Raw genomic sequence first — 21119 nt, 5'->3', positions numbered from 1 at the left:
ATCCAGAAGGACCATTTGGGACAATGAACCAGGATGGGGACAGAAACTGAAGGCAAGGATGTAATGTGGAACCTCTAGTCCAGATTTTTTGTAACAGTGGCTCCTCTGATATTTCTGACTGAGTCTTTTGTTGTGGGGCTCTGTGCACTGTAGGGTGTTGAGAATCATCTCTGGTCTTTACCTTCTAGATGCCAGCAGCAACCCCCACTCCCCACTCTAGTCTTGACCTCCAAAACTGTCTCCAGCTGCTGCCCAATGTCCCCTGGAAAGGCAAATTTGATCTGGTTGGGAACCAGGAGATGAATCCAAGGAACAAGGCTCACCAGGCCTAGCCCAGCCCTGGGCACCCAGTAGAGATTCAATGAATAAATACTTGTTAGTTGGATGAGTATCTGGGAGAAGAGATGGGAGGGGTACACCTAGACCCATGCCTCCAGAAGTGCCTGGTGGCCTAGAACAGGAAGGGAAAATGAGCTCTCAGATCAATGCAGGAATTGAATGGGCTGATGGACGGCCCAGTTGCTACAGCACAGGGTCCACCAGCACACATCTGCAGGACGAAGTTTCCCTTCCCAGGACCTGCAGGACTCCTCTGACAATGAGGTTGACTCAAGGGCGCCCTATTGGTGACCTGGCCCAAACTCTTTGATCTGTGCTGCCATCTGAGACTCTCCATGTCCCCACCTCCTTCCCCAGAGGTCAGACCTGCACCAGCGTCTGAAGCCCCTCTCCCATTTCTCCAGCTCTTGCCCTTTATCCTCCACAGGTGTTGCCCCCAACAAATCCTGTCTTGGCATCTGCTTCTTGGGGAATTTGGCAATCCAGGAGGATGCCTTTCCCTTTCCTATGGGATGTCACACCCTGGGGACCTCCAAATCCTAGAGTCCAGTAGATGAAAGTGTCATGCCCAAACCAAGATAGGTAGAGAGGGAGTTCTGGGAAAGCACTCAGTGTCCCCCTTCCATAAAAGCAGAGAGGACATGAGTTTAACTTAGATATTTAAGAGAACTGAGCACATACTGACATTCCAACCTAAGAAACTCTTCCAAGTTAACTTTTTATTGGTTTTAAGGCAGCAAGGGACATTTTCTGGACCACATGCCTTTCTGGTCAAGCAAGGGAAAGTCAGGGCAAGCAAAGGGGGTGGCCAGCCAGTGCACTCTTTCCCACACGCCACTCCAACTGGTCTCTCCAGCCCTCCATATCATCCTAATGCACTTTGGTTTGAGAGCAAGTGTGCCCCGTGGCCCCGTCCAGCGGTGTCTGCCAGGAGCATCTTCCTGACTCATGGTCCTGGCTCAGCCCGCCTTCCCCTCAGCCAGGCTCTCCCAGGGGCAGATGACCTCATTTTCTGTGGCCCGGTCACTAGACTCTCCCATCCCAGTGTCGTCCGAATCCATCAGGCAGGGCCCACTCTCTGTAGGCACGTCCATTTTGATCTGGAAAAAGCTTCAGGCACAACAGGGCACAAGAGATGAATGGGTGGGAAGACAACTAACACCTGAATGACTCCAACAGCCCCGGGAAGACCAGCATGCCAGGGGCATCTACAAAAGTGGCATGTGCCACCATTGGCTCAGGGATCCTTTTTATTGGGAATAATGTTTCCAAACACATTTTATTTTCATTTTCAAGGGGTTTTCAATCTTATGGTTCTGGTGGATTCAGAATACTTCTGTAGGACATACTAGGACTTAATCCTTAGTCCCTTTACCTGCCTCTTCAGGCCACAGAGAAAAAGGACCTTCAAAAGCCCCACACCCACATGTGAGGCCTGCCACTGGCCGCTGACCTAGAACATTCCGTCCCCAGGGCCAGCTGGGAAGAATCAGCAGACAAGCAGTGGATCCTGACCCTCTCCCTAAGGCAACAGAGCCACTCTCCTCTCCTTATCCTCCAAGCGACACAGGCAGGAGCAGATAGCAACCTCTGCCCCCCTCTGTCCCCCATGCACACAGAATACCAGAGGCCACACTCCTTGGGTATCCATGGCAACCCCAGACGTCTGCCTATCACTTCCTTCCCCAAGCCCACGCAGGCCAAACGCAGGAGGCATGTCGCTTGGTCTGGGGCGAATTCTTAATTTTGCATTTCAGCCCCCGGGGCCAGCCACCATTTACCAAACACTCTTCTCCACTCTCCACTTGGTGGCTGCCTTGGGGCACTTGGAATTTTCAGATGTCACACTTGCAGAACCAACCAAAATGCAGTTCAGAGGGGCTGCTGCCCAGAAAGAGATCAGACACTTCCATTTTCAGAGACCATGGCCAGGGATCCCTGCAAGACCCTCTAGGAGAGGGTGCAGGTGGAGGCAGAAGGAGGTGGGCAGGTGTCCTTGGGGACCAGGGAGACATGAGCACCTGAAGTAGGGGAATTGTGGGTTCTTAATACCTGGACTTCCCACTGCAGTGAAGTTACTAGACTAATATTCTTGGGATGGGGCAGCGTGAGTAGAAAAGAAAATGAGAAAAAAAAGACACCTGTTCCAGCTGGGCATAGGGGTGCACACCTGTAATCCTAGCCCTCAGAAGACTGAGGCAGGAAGGTTGCAAGTTCAAGACCAGCATGGGCTACATAGTAAGACCTGGTCTCAAAATATTTTTTTAAAATAATAAAAATTAAAAAAAAAAAACCCTGCCCTTTATTCTCAGGAAGAGAGAGGGAAACAGGACTGAATTTCTGGGGATGTTCCAGTGGCCTAGGGATGTGAGCAGCCTTCTTGTGGCATCTGTTCTGCACGGTCCTCCTTGTCACCCACCCCTACCCCTCAGCTCCAGGCCATGTTCACAACACTGAGCCTCTATCCACACCCGCAGCCTCAGAGCTGACATGCACAGAGCACTAGCCCTTTCTGCTTCTTACTTTGCTACTTTCTTGGATTTCAGCCTCGGCAGCTGCTGGCCCATGTCCCCCAGAGGCTGCACTTTTCCATGGGACACAGCAGGGCACTTCGGTGAGAGCCTGGCAAAGACCGGCGAGGCCAAACAGCCTCGTCTCAAAAACCTGCTGAGAGACAGGGCTGCACGGGCCTTGGGAAGGGCCCTGGACTGGCTGTGGGGCCCAGGGCAGGTGATGGAGGCCTCACTGCTCTCGGTGACCGGGGGCCCGCAGTGGGCACCTGCCCAGCTGGCCTCCCCCTTCGGCTCCAAGCCTGAGGAGCTCTCCAAGGTCACTCGAATGGGCGAGGGGCAGATGGCAGTGCTGGGCCTTCGGATGAAGCGGCTGGGTGAGGGAAAAGGCCTTCGGGGAGAGCGGCAGGAGGGGGAGAAGGGACCGGAAGGAGAGGGAGGCACACAGGTCCCCGTGTACACAGCCAGGTGGGGGCTGGGAGCCATGAGCTGGCCCTGCTGTGGAAAAGGAAAAGAGAGCAGTGAATGGTGTGGCCTTGGCCACCACAGCCCCCAAGTGGCCCTCAGCTAACTCAGCCCCCTTCCCATGGCAAGGGTGCAGGCCTGGTCTGGCTGCTTCATGGTGGTTTGTAAATAATACCCAAAACCACCTATGACAATGGCAGAGTCCTACAGAGACCTCTGCCTCTGTCTATCCTTGACAGTCTTCAGGATGAGACAATTGTGTCCCAAAGCACAAACTGACCTACCTCCAGGCCTGGGATACTGGTGTGTGGCCAGACAAGGGTTCTCATCACTCCTCAATTCCATTTTCCAAATGAGCAATGCCTCATACCCATCATACCCCTGTGTCACCCCTTCTTCATCATGGGCCCTAGCCTCAGGTCTAGAGGCATTCAACACTGCAACTGAGACCATAGCTTGTCCTGAACCCCACCTGTGTCTACCCAGACAACACCTTAGGGTTTTCAGGCAGGAAAGGAAGGCTGGGAAGAAAGGCTGGGAGTGGAACCTGGGCAGCCATTCAGAAGGACCTTTCAGTGGAGAAAAGGGGAATGTCTCAGCACCCCAGGGCCACTGCAATCCCAGTGCAGGGTGAGGATAGGGGGGCATGGATTTGGCATATTCTCAGCTCAAGGAGCCTGAAGGAGCTTTTGTCCAGGCTGGAAAAGAAATTAAAACTGGAATTTCCAGGATCTTTACTAAGACATACTCTTTGCGGTGCACAGTGGCCCACTGGCCTGGGTTTGCTGGGTCCTTCCTGAAGGCCTGCTGCAGTCACATGTCACATCAAATCCTAACATGGGCAGAGGTCCTTGGTGGAGGTGGGGGTTATGTCTCAGTGATGATTGGACCAACCTGGCCTCCAAAGAGAAGATTGGAAATCCCTTCAGTGAGGAACAGACCCTCTTTGAAATAGACCCTTGGAGGTCCTCCTCAGAGGACTCCACCTGCCCTTCAGGCCAAACACTGGCTGCTCTAGCCCTGAGTAGGAGGCTGTTGGCTTTTGTGGAGTAAGTCTCCAGGTCATCCAGGTGGACTGGGCCCAAACACCCAAGAACAGCTTTTAGGAAGAGAAAGGCCAGGGGGGACAGAGGCTCCAGAGTTGTTATGCTTAACCAGAATCTGCACGCTGGCTGGCTGGCTCAGGGTAGCAGGCAGAGCAGCTACATCCATCCTCCAAGGCACTAGTTACAAATGCAGGTCTTGGCCCAACCCAGCCCTCACTGAAGGAGACTCTTAGGGTGAGTGACTCAGGGGACTCATGTTCTGTGACACTCTAGTAAGCATGAGGAAGTCTGCACTAAACTTTAACAACCCTTCCGTTCTACAGGGAGGTATTATTTCCTCTTGGGAGCCAGTCTGCTGAGAATCACAATAATGATGGTGAAGAAGCTGGGTCCTGATTAATGGCTTGGGAGACAAGTGGTAAGAGAAATATTACGGCTGAATAATTTGTTCAGCATCTACTTTATATGCTAGATTACAAATCTATTTTAGAGAACAGAAAATTAAGGCCACAAGCGTTCAATATCCTCCCCAGGTTCTCATGACTAATAAGTGATATGATATATAGAATTCCAAGATGGTCCCTGAGATTTCCATCCCTGCCTTTGAGTGTGGCTGTGAACTATAAATGTTCTGAAACCAGGCAATGTGACAAGACACAGTTAACTTTTACATAGAAAGAAGATCTGGTAAGTTTGACCTCATCATCACATGAGCCCTTTAAATGTGAGGCTAGAAGCCAGGGGCAGAAGTCAGAAAGGCTCAAAACATGACAGGGATTTAACGAGAGAAAATTCTTCATTACTAGCTTGGAAGATGGAGGGCCCTGTGGCAAGGAATGTGGGCAGCTTCTAGGAGGTGACAGTCAGCAAGGAAATGATACCACAGCCAACAATGGCACACAAGGACCTGAATCTTGCCAACAACTTGAATGAGCTTGGAAGAGGGCTCCTTCAAGAGCCTCCAGGTTAGCCTGGCTGACCCCTGCGCATGGAACACGGGTGCTGTGTGTGGTCTGAAGTTTAGAGTCTCCCCAAATTTGTATGTTGAAGGCCTTCCCCCAAGGTGATGGTATTAGCAAACAGAATGGGATTAGTGCTCTTATACAAAAGGCCCCAGAGAGCTAGCTCAGCACTTAAGCCCTGTAAGGACACTGTGAGAAGGCACAACTAAGAACCAGAAAGTGGGCCCTCAGACTCTGATCTGCCGGTGACTGGATCATGGACTTTCCAGCCTTCAGAACTCTGAGAAATTTCTGGTGTGAACCACCTACTCTATGGTACTTTAGCCTCAATGGGCTAAGATACCAGTCACATCTCACCCGGACAACCATGAGCTAACAAGTGCTTGCTCTTTGAGGCCATTGGTTACCTAGCAATAGAAGACTAATATGGTGACTAAATGTGATTGTGAGACCAGGTTAGGATGACCCCAAAGCTCTTGCTGTTTCTACTGACCCATGTCGCCATCCTACTGGCTATGAGGTTTCAGTAGGACTTGGGGACTTCAAAAGGGTCAAAATACCCAAAGAGCTAGGCTTTATCAAGAGAGAAAAAGAAGCATCAAAGTGTTACCCCAGGAATCCATTAACTAGAATCCCACTCCCTCAGAATTTATGATAAATTCTGTCATAATCCTTCTGTAATCCCACTTTACAGAGAAGTAAACTGAGGTTCATGGAGATGGTGCTACTTCACCAAGATCATACAGCTTGTGATTGGATTTGTCTCTCTCTATACCTTTCCCCAATCCTGTGCCCCGCCTCCCACACACCTACCTACCTCCTTCTTTTCCTCACCCTACTCATCTTTCAGCACCTTCTCTTTTTCAGGATGAATGACAAGACAAGTAAGAAGAGTGGCTACTGTCTTTCTTCACTTGCCTGGCCTGAGATGGCCCTTTGTTCTGGGCAAATGACCACTAGCCCAGTTGGTGTGAACTCTCTTAGCAGCATGTCATTTCTACCCCTTCCCACCAGGGAGCCATGGATTCCCACATTGTCCCCTCCTTCAGAGGCTTGGTACTGGTACTTGGGGATCCAGGTCCTCCAGCTCATGCTCCACCGGCCATTGGTGTGAAGCAGCAAAGCAGGGGCATGCAGGACACATGGCACAGAAATGTGACAGGACACAGAGAAAGTAGAGGAGAACTCGATTTTGTTCTGTTGTGCACTGCATTTTATTGAGCAAAGGAGCTGAGAGAAGGAGGGGAGGAGCATGAAATGGAGCAGTATGTTAACATGAGAACACAATCACAGGCTTTTTATTTAATGGAAGGCAAAGCAGATGATGCAGAAAGATACAACTTATTTTTCTGTACCTAGAAACTGGCTGAGAATTTAAAGGAAACCTGTGACCACCTGAACTCCCTTCCTGGGAACAGGTTCAGCATTTAAGGTACACAGCCCCACCTGCCATTCCTTCCCATCCTCCCCTTCCCCACTTCTCCAAAAGAAAACAAGCAAAGTTGACCCCATGAGGAAAAATGCTCTTGGGTGACCACATCATTTCTACTATTAATCATCCCAGTTGGAACTGGCCCTTACCTCAGCCACGAAACTTGGGACCACAGGATTGACCAGTCACTACACTGTTCCTGGTTAGTCCTCTCCTAGAAGCTGCTGAAAGAAGGCAGGACATAAACTCTTCGCCTTCCCCCCGCCCCCCGCCATCTTGAATTTATCCTAATGTTCCCTGGAGAGCTTAAAGGGATGCACTTCAAGATTCTGAAAGAGCCAGAGAAGTAAGGTGACTTGGGAAAACAATGGTTTAAATACTCCTCAGGAAATGCCTTAAAAAATAAGGAATAATTAGTCCTATATTGGACAACACTGACAGATAGAAAAGGGCACACTCACTCTACAACCATGAAGCTTCTAGGAAGGCTGACAATGGTGACAGTGTGGTGATGGTGGTGGTGATGGCGATGGTTGTGGTGTGATGGTAGTAACAATGACGGTGATGGTGGTGGTGATGGTAATGATGGTGAAGATGGTGATAATGACAACATCAGCTAGCACTTATTGAGCACTCATGAGATGCCAGGCATGGTTCTCAGTACTTCACTCTTATGTTTTTATCCCTGGCCCTGATATTTACCCTAAATATTTCTCATGAAAGCAGTCTTTTTTCTAAAATCCAAGCTGGAGAATGAAATTCTACAAAGGAAACCTGGTATTTTATAGAATAACATATTCTAGCATAAAATGTACGCTCTATGGGTAAACAGGCTTGTAATGCTACGCTGTGACATTGAGGAATTAGGATGGTGTCTGAGTGCATGGTATAGTGCAGACTATCATAACAGTTTAGAGAGCAGACAAATAACTACCTCTGATGCCATTCGACACCCAAGTGGGCCCTGTGGGCTGCTGTTAGTTCTGACTCATAACAACAAAGTTAGTAGGAGCAGCTGCCAACTAGTGCTAGAGTTGTGACAGCGACAACAGGCATTCTTGCCAGACTTGGGCACTGGGTAGAAACTTGTGTCCCCTTTGCTATCGAAAGGAGAATTTTCTGGCAGATCCCAAGTTTGGGGAACAGAACACTGGCAGCCTCTTGAGGAGGCAAGAGTAAGAATGGAAAAGAACTGATGCCTGGAGTTGAAATATATGAAGCCACCCAAAATTATAAAGTCCTACATGCCTAGTTTCTGTATAGGGCTTTCCAGGATGGATGGTCCAGGAAGGCCACTGGTCCTGATCACATAAACCAACTAAGTGTCCCAGAGCCCCTCTGCACTCCCCAAGTCTTCACCCCCTCCCCAGAATAGTGGTTCCTGTGATATCCTCCCAAAGCATTAGGATGCTTTCCTATAACTCAGCTGGTTGTCTTTCCTATTGACTGTAAGTGTTCCATGAGTGTTTATCTTTCACTCACTGGTGACCCCCAGCACCTGGCAGGGTGCTTAAATGCAGTAGGGCTGAATATCTTTATTGACTCTTGAGTGGTTTGACACATAGAAGAAAACTGGTGTGGAGCCTGACTCTGTTCACAGAAGCTATTCCAGAAGGATTCTGGATCCCAGTCTTGGCAGATTACAAGAGAGAGCAGACAAAAACGAGAGAAATGGGCAGACAGAAAGGAGATAGAGAAGAGGAAAGGAGGGAGAGAGAGAGAAAGAGAGAGAGAGACAGAGAGAGAGAAATAAGTATACTTTTCTCTCTCTGAGAAAGAGAGAGAGAGATTTCTTACTCTATTCTCATTGGCTTTCTAAGAGAAATTACAACTTCAGTTAAGTTGAAGTTCAAAGTCATACAGCTAGTACACACCAAAACCAGGCCTGCCTGACTCCAATGTCTACACCCTCATCATTCAAGCCTGGCTTATGGAATAAGTGTTCTCACTTGTCACCTAGCTTTAAGAATCAAAAATTCTAGAACCACAATACACAGATTTGTTCATTCGGCAATGTTTAAGGACAAACTCCATGCATGACACTGATCTGACTGGAAGCTAAAGTTTAGAATCAAAAGGAATCAGTGAATTCTAGAAACCATCCCATCTCTCACTCTTGTGGACATGCCCCAGTATTTTCCACTGGCACGGTTGCCAGAATTCCACAGCTTTTCCCGAAATGCTGCCTGGCTGACCAAGAAACATCATGAAATGTGTATCTCTGTCTCTTTGTCTGTCTTTCTGTCTGTGTCTGTGTGGATGTACGTGCACATACATGTGTGTATCCACCTTCAAACACAGAGAAGTCTGCAGATAAAGAAATGAGATACTTATTCCTTCTCTTGGATTGACAACCTTTCTATTCACCTCTATTTGGCCTGACATCTCATCATCCTTGCCTCGTAGGGATTGTTAAGACCTTTTGCTCCTGAGGTCACCCTACCCACTCCCAGCTACTCTCTAACCAAACGCCTCAAATTCTACTTGATTATGAAAACCGATCTCCCCTTGAGTGTCTTCAGCTTCCCTCCTTTCCATTTCAAAATCTCCCTGAGCTGCAACATCAGAGAACGAGCTCTTCCTCTTCACGATCAGTCTGGACTTTTCTCTGATCACTTCCAGATTCATCCAGGCTTTCTTTTATCAACTATTTCTTTCCTCATCTCCATATCTCCTGGGATCATCTCCTTATTTCACTACTCTGTCCTTTACAAATACCTCCTCTCCATCCTCCATCTTCTAGGTTATCACTCCATCCCTTGCCTTCACCCCAAACTTCTTTAAATTATAATCTGTAGTCACTGCCTCCCCTTTTCACCTCCAACATATTCTCCTTCATCCCCATAAAACCCAGCTTTCTGCTCTAGTATTCCACTAACATCACCCCCTCAAATATCCAGTGATTTCCCAGCTGTTCAATCCAGGGGTCTCCTCCAAACTTCAACATACTCAACTCCTTGATCAGCCAGGACAGAATGGGCTATGCTGCAGGAATTAGAACTCTCAGTGATTTATTGTGATAAAGGTCTATTTTTTGTTCACCAAGAGGCTCCTGCTTCTCATGACTGGACTGCATGGAAGATGATGTAGACTCCAAGTCCACAGTGGAGCAGGAGGTGGAGGTGGAACACCAGGCTCTTAGCCTCAGCACAGTCCATTGGCCAGAACTAGTCACATGACCTCACCTAGCTGCAGGGGAGGCTGGGAAATGGAAGGGTGCACAGAGACTATTTAAAAATGAACACCAACATCATCGACAATTCTGTTGTGTCAAAACCATTGAGCACTCACTCATATCCTCTTCCCATCTCCTCTGTGATACATTCTAACAGCTCTCCTACTTCTTTCTTTCTTTCTTTCTTTCTTTTTTGGCAGTACTGGGGTTTGAACTCAGGGCCTACACCTTAAGCCACTCCATCAGCCCTTTTTTTTGTGATGGGCTTTTTTAAGATAGGATCTCATGAACTATTTTCCCAGACTGGTTTTGAACTGCGATCCTCCTGATCTCTGCCTCCTGAGTAGCTTGGATTACAGGCAGGAGTCACTGGTGCCCGGCTCCTACTTCTTCTCTTATATCTCTAAAACATGGCCTCCTCCAAAATTCCCTCTTAGCCTTCTTTTCTTTCCCTATCCACCCTCTCTCCTTGAGTTCTGGTCCACTTGCTCACATCTTCACAATCACTCTCAAGTGAATTAATCCATCTAAAATTACTCCCCTTCCACAATTCAGAATCACACAAACCAGCTTTCTTTTTCTTCAGAGCACTTATCTGTCATCTACTGTCTCTCATTTTCCATGGAAATGTAAGTTTGACAAAATTAAATTTGACATTTTTTATTCAGCTCTGCATCTTTCATGCATAAAACAGGAATGGTTTAGAAATCCCTCTCTTTCCAGAAACACATTTTTAACTTTCCGTTGGGACCTGGGAGCAAAGTGACAATCAAGGTCAAGAAGGACTTGAATGTCTTCTTTCTTTCATGCCACAACAGAGTTCTAAACCCAATTTGTCTCTCTTTTTGCTTGGTAGTTTTCAGAAATCTCAGAACAAATGTTAATGCTTAAAAAATATAATATAATCTGTTATAACCCAGTCACTCAAGGTGGGGTTGATTATAGGATACCTTGAATCCTATAATCAACACTACTTTTTTTGACACAGGGTCAGTAGCCCAGGATATTCTTGAACTTGTGATCCTCTAGCTTCTACCTCTTGAATGCTGTTCACCACCATGCCCAGCCTTCAACCCCACTCTCCTTCCTTCCTTCCTTCCTTCCTTCCTTCCTTCCTTCCTTCCTTCCTTCCTTGTACTGGGGTTTGAACTCAGACCCTTGTACTTGCTTAGCAGGCACTCTATCACTTGAGCCATGCCCCCAGCCCTCAGCCCAACTTTTAGATGACTTTCAAGTCATCTTTTTAGAAATTCCATCATATGCCATCATAATATTATAAGTTGTCTCAAATACTTCTGGAAGGAGGGAGCCTGTAATTATTAATCATAGCTATCTGACTTCCCCTGGAAAATTCTATTCAAATGTTGAGGTCCATTTTCCAGATTGGATTGATCACTTCCTCCTGGGCACGTTCCTTCCTTCCATTTGCACTGTGGTGAGAGTACTGACATTGCCTGTCTTGGAGGTGGACAGCATGTTTACCACTTTTCTGGACTGGAACTCCTTGAGGGGCCCTGCAGCCTCCAGTGTCTGGTGCAGAAGGTGTCTGTAAATGTCCATTACATGAATGGTGCCCACATTTCCATCTGGGACTCCAAAACCTTTGGTGAATTCCTAAACACTGTCACAAATCTAGTCCTCTTTCCACAATCTACGTCTTTCTTAGTGTCACCCCTATCTTTGGAGGCTCAAAGTCTCTGGGTCTTCCTAAACTCCTTCTCACACATCACCCTGCTGTCCATCGGTCCTGTATATTCTGTCTCCATTACATCTCCTCTGCTCTCTGAGCTCACCCTCACACTCCTGATCCAGACCTGCCTCTTGATGGAGACCAGAGCAACTTCTCAATCCATCTTTTCTCCTCAAATCTTCATCTTCCATCTTGAAGCTCATCAAACATATAAAATACCAACTGTAAGCCCATCTAATATCTAACCTGACCAAGACAAAAACCCAAAACGGCTCTCCTTTTTAGGAGTTTTACATCCCAGTAGGAGAAAAAAGTACACATGAGCTGATTGCTTCAATACAGTACAGACCAAAGTGTGAGCAGGGTGCAAGGAAAGCTATAGAAGAGATGTATGAACCATAGAGGAGTGAGGTCAAGCGTGGTTCTAAGGACCACAAAGCTGCCAGAACCCAGCTTTAATCTTGAGACCAAGGCCCTTCACAGCTCCCACGGGCAACAGAAAAGAGCCCATGATTCATCTCATGGCCTTCTGAAATACAACTTCAACCACCTCTTCCAGACTTGCTTTATGAACCCTGTGTGTTGTGCTACCACATAGTTACACAAACTGTTGCCTGCTCAGGGGCCTCTGGCTGAGGGACAAGCTGGGACTGAAGACCAGCACAATGCTTAGGGTTGGGTCTGCCTGGAAGGGTGCCCCATTTCCCAGCCCCACAAGTACTGCCTGAGTCAGTGACATCCCTGCCTGGCTCTACCCACATGACCTGCAGTGCCTACTCCCCAATCTCTATCTGATAACACCCTACTCTCCTCCCAGGCCCACTGTAGTCATGCCTCCTCTGCAAAGCTCCTCTTGCTCTTTCAGGCCAAACAATTCTGCCCCAACTCTGGCGTCCTCTCCCATGTTGTACAGCCCCAATGATACTCTGCCTCATGTTATGGCCATTTACACCCATACATCTTCATCAGCCCCTTGAGGGCAGAGACTACCTTGTACGTTTTTGTTTCCTCCACAGTACCCTCCATCCACTGATTCATACACAAAAGTGGTCTTTGAAATACATTTGTGAAACATAATTGCTGCCATTGTAGAGTAAAGTCATTTATCCTACTCCTTCCTTCAGAAGGATAATGCTCAGACTTATTTACTCACTTATCGGATAGAGAATGGGCCCTTACTCTGTTAACATGCCTGTGTCTCTTTAGGTCATGAGATCCTGTATGTCTGACATTGAGTAGGTTTCCATCAATATGTCGGGAGGATGTGGCCTGTGCCTGACATAGCACATAGTCATCTGTTGGAGAATGAAAAGCACACACACACAAGGATGGTTGAACCAAAGATGAACAGGACCTTATCAGTGCCATGGAGAATTCTTGATGAATTCGACACCTCTGCCATCCTGACCACCATTTTGCTAGGCGTGTGATCTCAGCTCACACAGAGGAATTGGAAGGAGCAGCAAATACTCTCTGATCTCATTCTTCTCAGACTTTCCCACTAAAGTAGGCCAAACAGCAGGAGTGCTGGGCAAACATGCTCCCCCAGGAGTCCAAGGGCACAGCCTGAACCTGCCACAACCAAGTACGAAATGTCTTTGATGTCTCCAATTTTATCTTAAAAAATTCATGCACATTTTGCATTCTATTTCATAATATATTAATGGTTATCTTAATGTAAATTTTTAAAAAACTACCTAACTTTACTCTTATTCTAAATGTTTAAATAAAATTGGTGTCCCTATCCTTATATCCCCTGAGATTTCACCAGATCTGTTTTGACTAAATCTTGTCCCAACCCCTCTTTTCACAAAAGACTAAAAAAGCAGAAAAGTCTTGTGAGTTGCTCAAGACTGTGTAGTTAGTGCTAGAACCAAGACCAGGGCCCAGGAGGTTAACTCCAATTCCAGGGTTCTTTCCACTCATTCATTCAGTCAGTCAGTCATTCATTTGTTCACTCATCCATTCATGGAATACATGTTTGTGCATAACCTGCTAGGTCTTAGCAAGTGGTAAGTGAGTAAATATGGCCCCTCCCCTCACAGCACTCAATTTCTAATGGTTCATTCCTGAAATTTCTGCTGGGGGTACCGCCAAAGCTGGGAGACTCCAATGTTCTTCCAAAAGAAGTGTGCCCTTTCAGGGAATAAACTAGTCTGTGACCCATGAAGGGCAGCAAAAGATCCCCTCTTTGGGGTTGGTATCATCTTGTTAACTTGAAACAAATGACCCAAACTCCTTATACTGGCCTAAGAGGTCATCAGTGACCTGCCCCGCCTACCTGACTCACCTCACACCATTTCCTCCTCACCCACCAGGCTCTATCCACGTGGCTTTCAGTTCACTCTGAGCCATTTCTCTGCGACTTTGCCCTACTCTTCCTGGGGGCATTCTCCCTATGTGGCCCACATTCTGTGGCCAACTCGTTCTTTTCCCCTGGTTCTCTTTCACTGCTTCAAAGAAGCATAGCCGACCGACCACTCATTTCCCTCTCATGACTCCATATCTATTTCCTTTAGAGCATTCAACAGGCCTTATCATATTTTTGTTTGTGTTATTGATTACAATGATGACTCCATTCCATACCCTTTCCTGTATCTGTTATGTTTTTGGTTATGAGACTCTGACATATTTTCACTAAAAAGGTAGAATCTATTTCCCACCTCTTGAATGAAGGCTGTTTTTATTGCTTGCTTTGGACAATAAAATGAGGTGGAAGAGACCATGTAAAACCTTATGTATTTCTACTGGCTCCCTTGCAATTCTGCCATCTCCATGGGATCACGCGTAGGCCAGGCTGTTAGAAGATAAAAGACGTGACACACAGCAGACTCATCCCATTCATCCAAGGTAAGCCTCTGCAGACAAACCTCCAGATGTGTGAGTGAACCCAGCCAAGATCAGCAAAGCCACAGAGGACTCCATGCACATTAACAATAAACACTTACTGCGGCAGGCCACTCTAGTTTGTGCCTCAGTGTTTTCCAGTAACAGTTACCTGGTAGTTTAGTTATTTTTGTCAGTCCTAGACTACAAATTCCATGAAAGAAGAACAATGTCTTTATTTGTTCCCTAATGTCTTGCACATAATAGGTGCTTAATAAAAGTGTTGAATAAATGAATATTCCTGCTTTATAAGGCTGTGTCTTGTTCATCTTCTTCTCTCTTTTTCATACAAGTATATGGGGTTAGCCTAACTTCAAGAATAACCTTTGAAGCCTCACAATGTATGAGCTGTCCTCTCCCTCCACTCCTGACTACAGAGCTGGCTTAGCCTACAACTGTAGAAGAGGGAAGCACCAACATCTAGAAAATATCCTAAAAAGTATTATATTGGATTGTGACTCATCTAAAAAATGCCATAGATGTTCACTATCGTTTTTCCCAGGAATGAAGACATCAGTGTCATTCCTTGGTCAAAAAGATGCCCCTCAGAGTGCTATTGGAATGGCTCAAGCCTGTCTAGCAAGTGTGAGGCCCTGAATTCAAACCCCCAGTACTGCTAAAAAACTTAAAAAATAAACAAAAAAACAAATGCCCCTCAGAGGGTGATTTCTCCTTGACTGTTCTGGCCAGAGTCCTTCATTCCTGCAAGCTGCTTATTCCCACAGTATTTACAAGTGAATGGGGAGACAGGAAGAACAGAGCCTGCTATGCCTCCGGTAGTTGTGGCTAAGAACAAGCTCAGCAGAAGTGTCCAAGTGGGGCACTTCCACACAGGTATAACACAGGAGCCTAAAGAATTATTTCCACAAGGGAGTCCTACAACCAGTCCTTGGAAGGATTTCAGATTACTTTAGAGGTAGAATCTAAATTGGAAAGATGGGATAAGGAGCTTCCTAAACCTGTTTTAGACAAATGTCTCTGGAAGAACTATGCTTTGGGGGTGAGGAAAAGCTTTCTCTGTGATTCTCCAAAGCTAACAGTATGCACAAAGCAGCTGTTTTCCCTACAAGAAATCCCTAAGGTAAGACAGGGAGCACACAGCAACTAGGTCAGGTGACCCTCCCTACCAACACCAACCCTGCCCCTTGGTGAACTGGAGTGGGAGAACAAGCTCCAGTGGCTCTAGTATTGGGAAGTCCACCATGAAGAACATTAGAGGAATATGGGAAATATGTCTTGACTCTACTAACCTAGTAATTGGGAATGGAATCTTCTAGACCCTACCTTCTTTTGTTCGCCTCTCCCAAGGGTATGCTGTCCCCACCCCTTCTAGAATCACAGATTCATTTAGGAGGCAGCTCCTTTTTGAGTTGGCTCCTACGGTCCAGCTTGCTCATGACCTGGGTGATGTCCACGGTGTTGGCTGCTTCTCGAGCTTTAGCTTCTTCTTCCAGCTGTCTCAGGATGACAGGACTCGGGCTGGAGCGTAAGTGACGCCGCATGAATGGGAGGCTCGAGCTGAAAGGAAAGACGGATTGGCTAATGGAAAACCATACTGCTTGCTCCTTGACACCATTACACCTGGTAGGAGTTGGGACTAGAAGGCCATTATCTGGATTTGTTCCCTCATTTCCCAAGTGAACCTCAAAGAAAGTCCTCAGTGACATGCTTAACTTTAGCTCTTTTCTGCCCCCTTGGAGAATGGGACCAGAGTGAGTACAACTGCCATCAGGCACATGGGAGACTTTTGGATGGTGAACACGACAGACATCCTTTCTACAATGTTTAGAAATCAGTTTGTTATCTTGATATCCTGTAAGATTTTCATGAAAGTAGGGGACAAAGTGGACTTGGATAATGGAAATCCAAGAGTTCCAGCCTTATAGAGCGTGCAGCATTTATCTTCACAAGCCAAGGCTCTGAGAAGGAAAGAAAGAACTGGACTGCCCAAGAGGGCTAGGCCCCCATACCAGACATAGCAGGAAGAATCTGCAGAGGAGTGATGGGTTGGTAGTGACCTGCTTAGGACACAAGATCTTAGGATGGGTCAGAACCTTCTACAGAAGCCAAACATGGATTCCTGGACCAAACTCTGCATCACATGCTAGGAGTCAGGTCCAGGCTATAGGTGGCTAAGGGATGAAGGGAGGTACAGCAGCTGAGATACCTGCCTTAGGAGGTCCACATGGGCTTAGGACACAAATTTTTCAGCAGCAATGATAGGCTGAAGACTCAGGACCCCAAATTTTGGGACTGCATAAACTGGTAGAACCCTAATATCTACACTAAAAAGGCAGAGAGCTCCTCTACCAAGAAGTGAGACCTGATATTGGGTGTTTCAACAGCCTGGCCAAGGGGGAGGCTTGGATGGAGCTTAGGTTTAACTTGTCCTAGAAAAATTAAGTTTTATACATGAAGAAATGCTCATAAAGGAAATGTAAATCAAAACCACATTAGGATTCCACCTCACTCCTATTAGAATAACTACCATAAAGAACAAATGTTGGTGAGGATGTGGGGAGAAAGGAACCCTCATACACTGCTGGTGGGAATGTAAAATTAGTACAACCACTGTGGAAAACAGTATGGAGGCTCCTCAAAAACTAAAAATAGAACTGCCATATGATCCAGCAATTCCACCCCTTGGGATATACTCAAAGGAATGTAAGTCAGGTTATAATAAAGGCACCTGCACATCCATGTTTATTGCAGCGCTGTTCACAATAGCCAAGTTATGGAAACAGCCAAGATGCCCCACTTACTGATGAATGGATTAAGAAAATGTGGTATTTATATACAAAGGAATTTTATTCAGCCACAGAGAAGAATGAAATTTTGTCACTTGCAGGTAAATGGATGGGACTGGAAAACATCATCTTAACTTAGCCAGATTCAGAAGGAAACGTCTGCATGCTTTCTCTCATATGTAGAAAATAGACCTAATACAAATACAGCAATATTATGAAAAATAGGTCATGCCAAGGGGAGGTCACATACGAGAGAGGGAGGGTAAAAGAAGGAAGTTAAGAAGGTGAATATGGTTAATGTACTCTCTAAACAAGAATGAATATAGAATTTTTAAACCTGCTGAAACCACCATAAGAAGGAGACTAAGGTAGAAAGAAGGAAAATAGAGGAGATGAACCAATTTGGGTTATAGTACATATATACATGGAAGTGTCACAAGGAGACTCCCTGTCTAGCCATCTTAAACAAACAAAAATGTCATTTTATTTTTCTTTTACATAATTGGAGAATAGGAGGGCAAAACAGGTCCATTCTGGGGGGTTGGTACCAGTGGGAGGAGAGAAGAGGAGGAGAAAGGATGAAGGAGGATGACAATAGTGCAAATAGTGTGCACAAATGCACATAAATGGAAAATGATACCTGCTGTAACTAATCCTGGAATGGGGGAAGGGGATGGATAAAGGAGAATGATGGAGGGGGTGAATTCAACTATGATATATCTGATATATTGTAAGAACTTCTGTAAATGCCACAATGTACCCCCACCCAGCACAATAATAAAAAAAAAGAAAAATTAAGTTTTAATATATTGTCTTACCCCTGCAACACAGGGAGCAAATTCACACTCACCACAATCCCTGCCTGGATACAGGCCCAGTTTCATGTTAGAAGCATTCACATGTGGGTCCCACTCACAATCAGATGACAGCATTTCCAGTCTGCAATGCCCCACTCCAAGTCAAGCACTCCATCAGAAGTCTCTGCTACCCAGGGCACTGGAAGCCCCAGCTATGCCCAAGAAAAACTCCAACTGAATTCTCATGTCTGTCCCCAACTTATAAAATATTTGGTGAGAGTATGAGACAGTGTCCCTACTACCTCCGTTACTTTCTGGCAGAACTTCTGGTGCTATTATGGTCATTTCTTATGACCTAAAGAAGAAGCTTCCAAGATCCTCTCAACTCCCTTCTTTACTTGGTCAACCTAAAATGGCACCACAAAGGCCTCCTTTCTCTCCTGGCCATAACAGGGCCTTTATCCTCAAGAATGAGACCAAGTTGGGGTCTTCTTTCTTAAGCTCCTTTGATAAAAGATCTGGACCAACTGCCTCCCCTTTGTGAATTGAATGAAAATACTGGAAAAGAGCCCAGCATTTACTAGCAATGGGGAGACAGGACACAGGAGTCCCACGACTTTGTCCAAGCTGTCATTTGATTACTCTTTTGAATCTTCAAGCCCTGTAGAGTTTATTTTAGCCAAACGAGACTCCAATGTGTCTCTCAGAACATTATGGCAATCCAATATCTCAGTGGCTCTACAAGATAAGATAATCCACATTCCAACAAGAAAAGTGAGAATGAACCAGTTAATGGACTTCTGAAAAGTAGCTCCTTGGGGACAGCAAGAACACTTGAGGTGTTAATGTTACTTGTTACCCCCAGCACTTGGAGTGCTATTCTCTCTAAGGTCTTGGAACAAAGCAGATACAAGGATGTAGCTAAATTAATTCACATTCATCAATTTGGAGGCAGAGAAGTGTAGCAATTCAAAAAACCAATGAGATGTTTCCATTTGTGATAACATCAGGATAATTATTGTTCTGATAATCAAAACTCTTTGGAACCAGCATTAAGGAAACAAAACTTACTGGAGGTAATTACTAAGGAAATCTTGCTAGAGTGATTTCAGTGCATTGTGAAGTAAATGAGGCCCTACTGAGCAGTACTTCCCAGTCCCCAATAAAGCCATCAAGTAGATATCTCAATAACAGCCATTTGGCTGAAAGAGACCCTTACTTCTCTGTAAACTAAACAGCAGGCAGCCAGCAATTATAGACAACTCCACTTGCCTTCTCTTGGTGGTTTCCTGAGGTTCAATGGCTTTGGCCAGCATTTCCTTATAGATTGGAGATTTTAAATAGCGAGCATAAGAATCCTGGCAGGAATGAGAGAAAAACAGTGATTGTGAGAGGGGGCTGTCAAGTTGAATGAATATGCTTGCCATTGTCAAGCCCTCCCTTGGCGTGAATGACAGTTGAGGGAATCTCTCTCCTTGCATGAAAGGTGCTAAGGGAGGTGTGGAGAGCAGCAGTTCCCAGGTGTGGACCAGCAGCATCAATTTCACCCAGGAACTCATTGGAAACACACGTTTTCAGGTTTAGAAACACAGTCTATAACCCCACACTAAAATCCTCAGAGTTGTGCACCATGTGGTAAGTCCACAAGAGATAAGAGGACATTGACTTCTTCCAACCCAGTACCTTCTTCCAAGGAAAAGTGAGTAACCATGAATATGGAGCCCACTTCAAAGCCTACTACCCCGCTTTCTGTCCTGTGTTTTGGGTATAAAGGCAAGAGTAACAAGGAAAAAAAGAAAAAAAGACCAAGGTGCAGAACCCTCCAGTGAGAATGTTTCCTGGGGTCCTGGGTGTTTCAGAGAAGTTACTTGCTACTTCTAGGCCAGCTGAGAACTCCAGTCATAACAAATATAGTCAAGGTCCATTATGGCAACCCAGGGACTCAGAAGTCTTAAAGGTTTCTGAAAACAGCCAGATTCTAAAGCCTAAGTGGTAGCAGTACCATTTATGAGAACTGGGATGGAGTCTGGGAGTAGGGATAATAGAGCCATTGAGTCATGTGAGCTTGTCACCATAGGATATGGCTGTAAGGACATGAAGTCTAATAAGCACATACATCCTGTTTTTCATAAATTACCCATGACTTTGTTCCATTCTGGCTAGTAACCTGTCTCCCTGGGTGGCTGCTGAAAGGCTGTATGAAAACTACATTTTTAAGAATCAAAATATTTTAAAATACACTTAGAAGGACTATTATTAAGGAAACCTTGTTGTGGATCTTCTAGTAAGAAACCCACAGGGAAACCCCACTGATGGAAAGAACGGTGAGAAATAGCCAGGGTAGCTTGCTGAAAGTGCTAATGATCCTAGATAGAAAAAAACAAAACAAAAACCCACAAAGAAGGGAAGCTAAACCTTTACTAGTCACACCAATCTATATCACTGCTTATGAAAATGCTTTCCCATAAAAGGAGTAACTGCCAAAATGAGAAGTTGAAGCACCTTAAGAAAGTAACTGATTATTCTCCCAGGTTCCATTTTTAATTATTTTTCATTTTTTTATTTTTTGGTAGTACTAGGGGTTGAACTCAGGGCTTTGCACTTGCTAGGCAGATGCTCTACCACTTGAGCCACCATTTGTTTTATTTTTAACAATTCCTTGAGTGTTCATACCATATTCACCATAATAATCCAGAAGGCTGTCTGAATTCTCATAGGGTTTTATTGCAATCACCTAATTTGTCACTAAACTCTCCACATGTTACATCTTTTCAGGGCCATGAGCATTGTCACCATCATAGCACAGCCAAGAGCTGAGCCTTTGGACTCTGTTAGACCAGGAGTTAGAACACCACCTTATCATTGCTGAGAGCTCGGGCAAGCCCTAGACTCCAGAGAAACAAGGGGTTCTTGTGAATTCTCTTTGAGAACAAAGTTTTGTGCTTTGCACAGTGAATGCACCTTGTGAGCCTGCAACAAATAGCAGGCTCACAATAGTTTATTAATAGATAATAAGCTTATTAATAGATAATAAGCTATTATCTTAATACCACAATTAGTAATGCCATTA

General features: G+C 45.7%; 1 protein-coding gene across 6 annotated transcripts in view; it reads right to left on the bottom strand.

Annotated features, from left to right (window-relative positions):
* Positions 1 to 1049: 1049 nt before the first annotated feature.
* Positions 1050 to 21119, bottom strand: part of Rgs9 (regulator of G protein signaling 9) — a 104250-nt gene continuing 84180 nt past the window's right edge. For 5 of the 6 annotated variants that reach the window (XM_074045286.1, XM_074045282.1, XM_074045287.1 and 2 more), the window contains 4 exons: positions 19322 to 19407; positions 15906 to 16023; positions 2863 to 3347; positions 1050 to 1449 (listed from right to left, as the gene is read on the bottom strand). In XM_074045286.1, the coding sequence (XP_073901387.1) occupies positions 1299 to 1449; positions 2863 to 3347; positions 15906 to 16023; positions 19322 to 19407 (840 nt within the window). In that variant the 3' untranslated portion in view covers positions 1050 to 1298. The remainder of the gene's footprint in view (positions 1450 to 2862; positions 3348 to 15905; positions 16024 to 19321; positions 19408 to 21119) is intronic. The other variant, XM_074045283.1, reaches the window with a different exon arrangement.

This window comes from Castor canadensis, chromosome 11 (assembly GCF_047511655.1).
Source record: "Castor canadensis chromosome 11, mCasCan1.hap1v2, whole genome shotgun sequence".
In the NCBI taxonomy this organism is placed as follows: Eukaryota; Metazoa; Chordata; class Mammalia; order Rodentia; family Castoridae; genus Castor; species Castor canadensis.
Note: the sequence above shows the minus strand (reverse complement) of the source record. Positions and strands in the feature narration are given on the sequence as shown.